This window comes from Homalodisca vitripennis, chromosome 6 (assembly GCF_021130785.1).
Source record: "Homalodisca vitripennis isolate AUS2020 chromosome 6, UT_GWSS_2.1, whole genome shotgun sequence".
NCBI lineage: Eukaryota > Metazoa > Arthropoda > Insecta > Hemiptera > Cicadellidae > Homalodisca > Homalodisca vitripennis.
In genome coordinates this window covers 113,992,659-114,004,826 of record NC_060212.1, presented here as the reverse complement: position 1 = coordinate 114,004,826, position 12,168 = coordinate 113,992,659, and the positions used below count along the sequence as shown (strand labels likewise).

Sequence of the window (12,168 nt, the reverse complement as noted above, 5' to 3'; positions counted from 1 at the left end):
AATTTATCTGGAGATTTCATAATGTACACTACCAAATCAAAAATATACAAATTGATTACCGTTGGTATTTCCTGAGCTATGAAAAGGGGCCTATTATACAGGGAGTACATATTATATGATATTATATATTGGGTACATATTATACAGGGTACCCTTTAAAAGAGTGTTAAGAAAAATTTGTGTAAAAATACTTGGTGTTGGTTACTAAATGGTACATATTAAGAGGTCACATTATAACTGTAAGGGAATAAAAACATATTTTAAACTTTACTAAAACTTATCGTTCAAGTAAATTAAATATTTCTAAGTTGTATTATTTTTCAGGCTTTTAGTGCCATTTGCATAATCTACATAAAATTTACAACAATAGTAAGAATAATTTGTTTGGATTTAATTATGTCTGTCGTCTTTTGTTTTTGCTTTTTAGTTAAAATTTATATTATTTGAGAAAAATGCAAAATTATCAAATTTAGCTTAGCAAACCATACACTCTAGCAGTGTCAACTATTGTAAAAACACTTCCCTAATAAATAAGCATCAAAATTTATTCATTAGAAAATGTCACATATATATTGTATTTTAATTACTAGAATGACTGTCTCTAACAATGCCTTCAAATCAGTTCATAATTGATATAATGAGTTAGTGTAACTTGTTGCATATAAATTAAACAGGTTGGGTATATTATAACTGAATCCTTAAAGTATGGGAAATAGTGTTAATATTCTAGTGTTGTACGCTAAAATATATCAATGTACAAAATAAAATGTAATGTGCTATAAATTATTAGATTCCCAAACAGAGGTTGTAAAGGGAACAATTTATGGAGGCTAAAATAAAAACATGTCCCCTTCTACCATTGATAACCTCAATTGAGTACAACTACCGCTGTATTAGCATTGATAAAAGAATATTCTACCAATTAAAAAAATCACAGAATAAATGAAGGAATTAATTCTTAATAATAAAGAAATTCCATATATCACTATTTAAAAAAAGCAAAATAAAAAAGACTATTTAGTATAGTAAAATTATGATTAACCAACAGAAATCACTAGTGAAGCTATGCCTATCAGTGGTATTGCATAGGTTTGGTTAATTGCACCACGTTGTAAACAGTGTTTCAGTAAGACTAATTTTTTATATTTTTTCTGTTATAGAAGTTCATAGCTCCTCTTATTGTTGAACTTCTAACTTATGTAATTAATCTTAGTTTGTCATTTTCACGGTTTCCAAGTTGTTTGAAAACCCCAAAACAAATTTCACTGTTTATGAAGGGTTAAAAAAAAGTAAACAAATTATTTTCATTGATAAAATTTATAACCATCAAACTAGACAATAAAAAAAACTTAGTTATTCCCTGTGAACAATCGGAAAATGTACTAAAAACCGTAAGTACTTACAATCAAACTTGAAACAGAATTTCTATATGCAGATTGTTACAACTAGAGTCTGTTAAAGAAAATTATTTTGTAATTTCTTATAGAACTCTTTTTACTTTGTGAATGAAGTTTTAAAATTCAGAAGTACATATGGTCACTGTAGTTTAATGAATAATGTTGTATTCTAGTTTTATACAGGTTAATGTGTCTAAAATATTCATATGTTGTAACTACTTGACATTGTCAGTCTTTGAAGATAATTGTAACAACATGATTGTGGTTAAAGACATTCTTTTAATAATACTAATGATCTTCAATGATTCTCACCAATATATGAAAATAATGTATCGAACACACAGTATAACTAAATCACCAAAGTTTCATCTAAACTTAAGCTAGTTAAATTTGGTATTCCACAAGGATCAATATTAGGAATAATATTGTTCTTATGCTATTTGAATAATATTAATAAAAACCTGATGTATACACCAAATAGCAAACTGTGTTTGTATGCTTTTGTAACTAAAAATTGAAAATTACAAAAAAGACAATATAAGAAAATGAAAGCCACTGTTACATAATTGGAAAATATTTAAAAATATCTAAAGGAATGCAATATAGTTTTAAATATAGAAAGCACTGTCTTTATACAATTCAAAACTACTTAAAAAAACAAAGGGAACCAGTAGTTGTGTTCAACCCACAAATTATTTAAATCAAGACTGACACATAATTCTTAGTATTGATCAACACCTGAGTCGAAATGATCTTATTTACAAAATATTAACTAAAATTAACTCCGAAATTTACGCACTTAACTTATATATTATGTCTGTATTCATTTACGTATTTTGTCTGTATTCATTCACATATTTTGTCTGTATTCATTCACATATTTTGTCTGTATTCATGACAATATATTAAAACAATAAAATCCCTTAATGATTATTTTTAAACTAATACATCATGACTCAGCTAAAGAACATTTTAAAGATTATCTTACAGTATATCTTAAATTCTATTTTAATATCTAAAAATAACAATATGCCATCTGATTCCATCTCCACCATTACAACACAAGGAATAAAGGCAATATCAATCTGAGTCCTCACAAAAAGCTATTTTACAGTTCAATTCAATTCAAAAAATTCTTTATTCGTCAAATATACAACTACATACATGAAGTTTTACTTAAAACTACGAAGAAAAAAGAAAGTAGAAAATTATGAATTTGTTTTTGACCAGTATTCATTAAAATTGTACAAAGCAGCCTCAACAAGAAATGCTTTTTAAGATGTTTTGAACTTCATCAAATTTATTTATATTTTTTCGATATTGGGAGTTGGTTAAAAATTGTATTCCTATTTAAGAAGGCTTCTTGAAAAAAATTCTTTATTATGTTTAATTATTTGTAAATTGTTTTTATTTTTTGTTATAACTCAATGTGTCAATAATATTTTTCAAATACAAAACGGTTCTATATATTAGAGACTGTAAACCGTCATTATTCCCATTTCAGTGAAGTGATTATTACAATGTGCATCATGATTAAGATTCAACATGATTCTTATGGCTTTTTTTAAAGAAGGGATAAAATTCTGTTCATATTACAGAGAGATGACCCATACACTTCCACTCCATACGAGATGTGTGAGTGGATCAAACAACATAGATAGATAAATAAATAAATAGATTTAAGCTTTTATTACATTACAAGATAGGGATAACCTTTTAATTACAAAAATACCAGAACTTAATTTAGAACATATTTTATCAATGTGAAAGGACCAATTGAGCTTGTTACCTTCTACTAATCCTAAAAATGTTGTATTGTCTGAAATTTGACTGGAATTTGCTGATTTGTACTCAAGTTATTGGAATTCTGACAAGAGAATTTGACAAAAGTGGTTTTATTTTCATTGAGCAATTTTGTGAGATTGAGCAATAATTGAGCAGATTTAATGAGTTTAGTTAACAATAAAATTTTATAGGAAATAAATCTCTACAAATAATTTCCAAACAAATCAAAAAGAGCAAAACTGGTCACATTCTAAAAAGCTCTAAGAATTCTTAATAAGCAAAGCCATCTATTCTGTATATGATTTTTTCCAACTTCTCTTCTACATAAATATTGTACAGTTCACATAGTGTTTGATCTCATAGTGTTACACTATTGAACATAAATGTAGTTGTAAGCTGAACAACATACCGTGTACATTATGTGCATTTCTATAAGTAATGAACTTTGTAACTGTAATTATTTATAGTCAGTATTATACACCATCAGCTGTTAGTTAGTGACTGATTGCTATCTGAGGATGACTCACTCATGTCAGTTAATGGGTCACTAACTTGTTTAATTCCGCAGCCAAGACATTGTCTGCAGAGTTTTGGCCACTGACCAACTGGGCTCTATTACGGCTAATTTTAAACTTAAGTTATAGAATGGAGTACTGCTATGGCCGAGTTGTCTGTATTGTTGGTATCGTTCATGTTCATCAGGTTTATATATATAAAATACAACTGTGGTCTGCTGTTTATTTATTCTCAAAATCAAATTTATTTTAAACAGTTGATTCTTTATTCCACTTACAAAATATATAATTTTATTAATGTGCATAAGTATTTGACTTTCCATACAGATGTGCTAAATGGAGCTTTTGATACAAAATACATACATTGTTTATTTTTATAGGAGGAGGAGCACCCTGGCCAAAGCGATGGAACTTTCCACGGTCGAAGGTACTTCACTTGTAATCCGCAACGGGCGTTCTTTATCGGACTGAACCAGTGCCGGAAAGACTCTAGGTTCCTTGATGCGCAGCATAACCACATAGAGCCAAAAACCAAAGGTATATTAGTGTTACATAGTGAAAAACTACTTTTAAAGTGCCATAACTATTAAAAGAATTTGACCATACAGTAATTTTAGGTATCTAAAACTATTATTTCATACATGTATAATATTTCATATACATACATGGTATCAACCCAAAGCTCTTACAATCTAGATGTGTCTTTTGTGGATTTGAAATACATCCAACCATAGGGCTCTGCTCCACAGTTTTCCAATGTTCCGAGGTTGATTTTATGAGAGTATTTTTGTCCAGTTTAAAACAGATTATTGACTACTAATACACAAATAATGTTCAGCCAGTTATTCTCAATTCACTAACCAACGTAATATTAGCTTATTTCTTAATGGCGGTTGGGAGTTTTCCTGTTGACGTGATTTGCACGGGTTTGATGCTAATATAGTTTATATTGATAATAAATAAATCAGTGGACTCACACAAAATTGATTAAATATATACATATACTAGCAGACCCGACAGACGTTGTCCTGTACACACGTCTTTAATTCGAAAATAATACTAAATAAGTACCTATTCCCCATAGGGCTGAAGTATAATATTTGGCCTCCATCACAATCGAATTATTGATATTTCTGAATAACCTATCTAAACTACTAAAATGACAATCCGAATTAGATTATAGTTATTTAAAGGCTGAAGTATAATAAGCGGCCACCATCACAATCAAATTGTTGATATTTCTGATTAGTCTAGCTAAATAAACTACCAAATTACATTATAGTTATTTAAAATTACAGTATAGTATGGGAACTGGTCAACAGAATTTAATTGATCTAAAATACTAAATAAGTATTCCCTATAGGGCTGAAGTATAATAAGTGGCCACCATCACAATCAAATTATTGATATTTCTGAATAACCTATCTAAACTACTAAAATGACGATCCGAATTAGATTATAGTTATTTAAAGACTGAAGTATAATAAGCGGCCACCATCACAATCGAATTGTTGATATTCTGATTAGCCTATCTAAACTACCGAATTTCATTATAGTTATTTAAAATTACAGTATAGTATCGGAACTGGCCAACAGAATTTAATTTAAAACCAATTCCTGCACTATTAACAATAGTTATTCACACATGTGACTTGTATGCTACTTAACCCTCCGAGCGTCCATCATATTGTATGAAATGTACACCTGTTTTGCGAGGTTTTGCAGGCTCTCCTTGTAAAATCTATAATAACTCTAAATACTAACTTAAATATAAAGTGTTATATACCATTTTTTTTTGCAAAGAGCTGAGCTTTCAGACTGTGTAACTATAAAGTTAGAAAAATAATTCTCTTACCTTAGAAGTAAATAAATTAAAATAACAAAAATAAAAACACTTTTTAAAAAAGTATGGACATGTATTTGAAATATTCAATATATTGAAAATTCAGAATGGCTAAATTATGGGAAAGTTTGTCCTGAAGACATAAATGTATAATGTTAAACAGTTTATATATATAGTTTTTATTTTATACATATTTTTATGAAAAAGCGCACATTTGACAATTTTCCTAGTTGCAGTAAGTTATATAACAAGTTTCTTAGTCTTTTGCTATCAAATGTTATATATTTTTCACATAAAAATCAGAGAATTCATATTCATTAGTATCTAATTTGATATTATATATATATATGAGACAGCTTCTAAAAGTATACTTTGAAGAAAATAAACAGAAAATTTTTACAAAAATATTATGATATTGAAATATAGCACAAAAACTCACAATAACACACACACACACACACACACAAAACAATTAGTAACTATATAACTACGAATTGATAACTATATAGCAAAGAAAACAGCATAAAATACACTGTAAATGGTGAAATTTACACTTTTGTATCTCAGCAACAAACAAGGCATATACGCTTCACTGGAAACAACAGCTGATGAAAACGATGTAGACTAATGTTCAATACAGACTACGAGAAATCCAAAGACCACTAAACACAAAGTAAAACTCACGGGCTTTCGAACTGTATAGGTTATACGGCGATTTGACCGGTATTAGCGTCGTAAAATTAATGTAAAGAGATGAATGCTCATAGTTGAAATTTTCGACGATGACGTTTAGTGAAAGTCCGAGTCGTCGTAAATGTCGACGATAGACGCTTTGAGGGTTAATTTGAACTTATGTGACCAATTTTGACTACAGATTCAAAATGTAAATTACAACAAATTATTTTAAATCCAATTAGTTTAAAACTTGATTATCTAAACTGTTAACAATAGTTATTCACACAATAGAAACACAACCTTTTGATTTGTATGCTACTTAGGTTATTTGAGGTTATGCGACCAATATACTCACTTCAATAAATTTGCAAAATGAGTTCAATAACTTCAATAAATAACTATAGTTTTTTATGCACTTCAAACATCTTCAATCTCTATTTAATGTATTATTACAATTAGCACTCACACAATAATTACACGATGTTACAAAACAAAACACAAATTTGATAGCAACACAAACTGTCGAGAAAACCTAGAATTAAAATAGAAAAACATTATGGCTGTGTTGTAATATTATAATGTTTACATAGAACAATTGGTGAAACTTCATCTTTGCAATCTGCATTACACTACTGATCAAGGACTTTATAATAACGTAATATTTTCTACAATTTAAATGTAAGCAAATTTTTCTGCGTCTTTGTTGAACTTGTTGAAAGCTGAAAGTGTTAACAGCTGTTAAGTAACAGTTCACTTTGTATTACGTGTCGTAGCGCAGTCTGGCGGATCCAATGTAAAATATTCCAGTATCAACAACAATTTATTTATAAATAAAAAATTAATTATATAAACAATTTAAATTGGACCGAATTGTGAATCTAAACCATTCTCGGATCCATCTGAAGACACACAAAAAGTTTCATTAAAATCGGTCCATCCTTTTAGGAGGAGTTCAGCCCCATACACATGCACACAAGAAATATATATATATATAAAGATACAAGGTGATTCGGGTATTGTTACCGGTACTTTCTGAGCTTATTGTACTATAAAAATTAATGTAAAAAGTTTATATAAACATAGGTCCGGAAATGCTTTGTTACTGAGAAACAGTAAACAAAAGATTCACCCACAATTTAGTACCCAAGGTTAAATGATCATTTGCTGGGAGTTTGGGAAGAGGGATTTAGAGACAAATGCAGTTTTTTCTAATGGTTTTTGACATGATAAATTGAATAAAATTTGTTCCATAACTGTATTTCTCTTATTGTTTAAGATGTACTATGTAAAACACAAAAAAGGGCATTCTAAAAATGATTTTTTATGTTTAACGTATAATTAATTTGTTAAATAGTTAATAAAAACATAAATCTTTACAGAGAAACTTGTAGAAAATTTAATAATGAAGAACATTATGTACAATAAGGCAATTACAATGGAATAAACGTTTTTTAAATCAAATTTTACATTTATTCCACTGCAAAATGTGTATTTCTTGCACGGTAAAGTGTTTGTAGTAAAATTTCATTTTAAAAACTATTATTTCATCTTCACTTATTTGATGTCATCAGCACACGCATAGTGATGTATGAACATTAAAATAGAATGTACTAACATTGAGTAATACTATTTACAAAGCTACAATATTTCTTCACTTTGTTTACCTACCTATGGCTTTAAATGTTGTTTGATCAAACTATGATATGGAATAAATGTAAACCATGTTTTAATAACTTCTGATGCATTGGAAATTGATGTACAAATGGTTAAAGTTAATCTTGCATAATTTTTTAAATAAATTTTATAGGAATTTGGTCAAAGGCTTTAGCTTGAGAGATTTTCTGCTTAAACCTTTCAAAATGTTGTCTTTATATATCTTCTTAGTTTGAAGTTTGTTTTTGACAATGGACGGATTGTGAAGGAAACAAGATTTTTCTGGACATTTGCCATTGTTCAGTGATACAAAAGGTTCAGTACACTACATTTCAGGATCTGCAATCTGATCTCTTCTTCAGGTAAATAACTAACTTAACACATAATAACAAACATTGAAATAAACTAATCATACCAGAGTGTTGTGACACATGTAAGTCAGGTACTACAACCACCATGTTGTATCTCAACTTCACTTCACTCTAAAACATCCACTTAATAAAAAACTAAACACAACACTAATTATGAAAACTGAATAGAATACAGGTCTTAATAAGTCTGCATTTGCCGACCAACCATCTACGACTGATTCTTTTGTGTCACTGAACGATGGCAAATGTCTGAAAAAATCCTGTTTCCTTAAAATACCTGTTTAAGCTGAATTTCTCATGTTCTAGTCTTTAAATAGAATTGTAATTTTAAAAAGCTGGATATGTCACATTTTAAATTATATTCAGAATCAGAAACATCTTTATTCATAGTTTACACATGGTGTCAAGAATATAAACACAATATATATATATATATATATATATATATATACAGGTATAAATATATATATATATATATATATATATATATATAAATATATATATATATATATATATATAAATACATAAGTGGGTGTTGGTGTTTGTAAAGTCCAAAATAAATCCATAAAAATGATAAGTAATAAACAATATTAATTATGGGTAATTTAGATAAGTATAAAATTAATGGTAATATAAATACATACAATCTTTATCCATTACAAATTTAAACAATTCAGAGAAGGAATATAATGGTAAGTTGTTTTCACAATTTAATTTGAAAATGTTAGTCTCTTCCGTTAATTTTAAGTAATTTGGAAGTATATTAAAGAATTTTGCACCCATACATTTTAGCTTTTACAATAGAATTGCAAATTATGATGATTTACTACCATATTATTTCTATTTCGGGTATTATAGTTGAGAATGTTGCCACAGGTACTAATGTCACACAATTTTTGACTGACAGTACTATAGATATTTGCACTATAAACTGTCATTATCCCCAATCGAGGGAAATGCGTTTTAACTTATTCATTCCTTTGCAATTTTAGAAGAGTAAAGATTGCTTTGTTTCTGAATTATTAAAATTTAAACCAAAATTTTTGCCGATGTAGATCCATATAAAAAAATACTGAATGTAATACGAGAATGAATATGCGAAAAATGTATAGACTTTTAGTGTTAATTGTTAATTAAGTCACATAAAATTTGTTTTGTAAAGAAATGTTAATGCTAATAAGGAATTACGTTTTTATATGTGTTTCATAGTTATAGATTACATTGCAGTGCATTAATGCAGTGTTAACCACCTTTAACAAATAAGAGCTATGAGGACTTGTTGTAGAGTTTGGTGGGGTGGATTGTCCACCAATACCAGGAACTGTACAGCCCATCAGTCGGGGCTCTGGCGATATGGAGTCCCTATGTGGCAAGTTCAAAGGGATTCAAGGTCACCACAACAGCTGTTACCTTGACGCCACTCTCTTCAGCATGTTTGCCTTCACCAGGTATGTTACGTTACGCACAGTGAGAGTATAAATTGTGCCAAAATACGACACATACTTAAAGAAAGTAAGATATACATTTACGTTAGATTATATTTTACAGTTTCCATGCTAGCAATTACTTCTGGGAGTTGAGTCAATGTTCGGGTTTAATTTGGTTTCGTTGTGTTTTATACATAATAATTATTCTGGTTTTATAAACAATCTGAATAAAGATACGATTGACTCCATTTGATTTTTATTCATTTATTTTTACATGCTATCAAATAAAACATTAGCTTACAAAATATACTTTTCGGTATATGACATATGTTAAAACACTTATTTTGTATTAAAAAAAATACTAATAACAATAACTACGTACCTTCGTGAAACAGTTCAAACTGTAGTCATACACTACTATAGTTTCGACTTTTAATAAGTCATCTTCTGGAGTCGTCATAGTTTAAAATTCACGAACACAGTAAAAACCTAACGAATAAATAAATAAAATTGAAAATGAAATGAAATGAAATATAAGTATATTTCCACAATCTTCATATAGGTACAGAGATTACAATAATGTGCTTGCAAATAAATATTAGTTAACAAAGAAATTTAAAACATTGTAATCTAAATATATATTTGTTGGAAATTAGCCTACATGGGCAAGCAGCCTGTGCGTAGGCTAGAGACGTTATCCTTTACAGAAATTAATGTTAGTTTGTTTTGCCAGGTATGGTTCAGAGGCAAACGAAAGAGCAACAATAACAATAATAATTTAAATTAAACAATCCGACTCAAAAAATTTATATTTAATTTACTTGAAGTAATTATCACTTTGAAATGTAGATGAATGACAGATGGTATCGGAGGGGGGAGGGGTGAGAGAAAGGACCAAGGTCAAGCCCGCCCCTGTATTCAGGTAAGATTAGGGCCTCGGCTCCCTCAAGGCCAATCTGTAGAAGGAAGAAATTAACGTTTTCCTTAAAAATTGAAATTGAAGTTGATTTGAATAATTTGAAGTGACTGAAGTTTTTGCAAATGTGTCTAAACAATACATGGGAAATATAAAAGGAATTTGTTATTGAAAATGATTTAACTAACCTTGTAACAGGTATACCGACAGTAACTGCATGCCTGGTATTATAAGAATGTGATGTTTCTGGGAAAATTATGTAGTAATATTTATAAATATGAACTAAAAGATGTTTTATGTACAATTGTCGCAAGGAAAGGAGTGAAGATTTATGAAAAAGAGTGTCAGTAGGATAACATTTATTTTTCCTTAATTCTGCTTTTAAGATACATTTTTGTGTTATGTAAAGGAGCTCAAAAACTGATTTTAATGCCCCACCCCAAGCAATGTTACCAAATGTAAGAAGAGATTGGACATAAGCGCAATACGTTATTTTAATTTCCTTTTCATTTAAAACATCGCTTAATCTTCTGAAAGCGAAAATATATTTTCTTACTTTTACTTGAATATGGGCTATATGATCAGACCATTTAAGGCGATGATCAAAAAATTACACCTAGATATTTGTAACTTGTAACACGTTCTATACTTTTACATCCAAATGTTAAATTTGCAGAATTGCCACATTGATGAATTCTCAAACTATTTAAATTGTAATCTGAATTATTGTTCAAAGAAATAGGTAGAAATTTTGTCTTAGATATATTTAGTGAGAGAAAATTTTAATCTAACCATTTTTTCAAAATCATTAAGTCGTTTGCTGTCTTTTCCTGTACTTCCATCCAATTGTTACCAGAAATAAAAATTAAGTTGTCATACACAAACAAAAAGAGTTTTCCATACAGATTTAGTTTAGAAATATTGTTTATATATATCAAAAACAAATGTACTACCTTGAATCACACCATAATCTACATTTTGTGGATCACTGTTCTCTCCGCAGATGGACACAACCTGTCGCCTCTCGCTCAGGTAGCTGCGGAACCACGCTAGCGCAATGCCGCTGACCCCTATCATTTCTAATTTTGTTAACAAAATAGTGCGATCCACAGAGTCTAATGCTTTTTTTAAATCCAAAAAAAAACAAGCATGCACCGATTATTTTTTTAAATACTTTGTTTAAATCTCTGTTGATATCAAATAATGCGTCATTGATACTTTTGTCTGGCCTAAATGCATACTGACACTCACTTAAAATGTTATGGTTTTGTAAAAATGAGACGAGTTGATCCTTAACTATTCGTTCTAAGACCTTAGAGAAAACACTTAACAATGAGATGGGACAGAAGTTGTTTTTGTTTGTAAATTCATTAGATTTGAAAAGAGGAAACATTTTTGCTAGCTTAAAATTATCGGGAAATACATTAGTTGAGATACTTAAGTTAATTAAATGTGTTAACTGTTGAGATATAACATGGATATTTGCCTTGAAAAGGTTAGCCGAGATCCCGTCCATCCCCGGTGCGGATCCACCCCTCAGGCCATTGACCTGGCGTATTATGTCATGTTCAGTCACGGTCTGTAGT

General features: G+C 29.2%; 1 protein-coding gene across 3 annotated transcripts in view; it reads left to right on the top strand.

Moving 5' to 3' along the window:
• Positions 1 to 12,168, top strand: part of LOC124364753 (ubiquitin carboxyl-terminal hydrolase CYLD) — an 84,021-nt gene that overhangs the window by 54,656 nt on the left and 17,197 nt on the right. For all 3 annotated transcript variants that reach the window (XM_046820469.1, XM_046820471.1, XM_046820472.1), the window contains exons 7-8: positions 4,078 to 4,234; positions 9,525 to 9,687. In XM_046820469.1, coding sequence (XP_046676425.1) covers positions 4,078 to 4,234; positions 9,525 to 9,687 — 320 coding nt within the window. The remainder of the gene's footprint in view (positions 1 to 4,077; positions 4,235 to 9,524; positions 9,688 to 12,168) is intronic.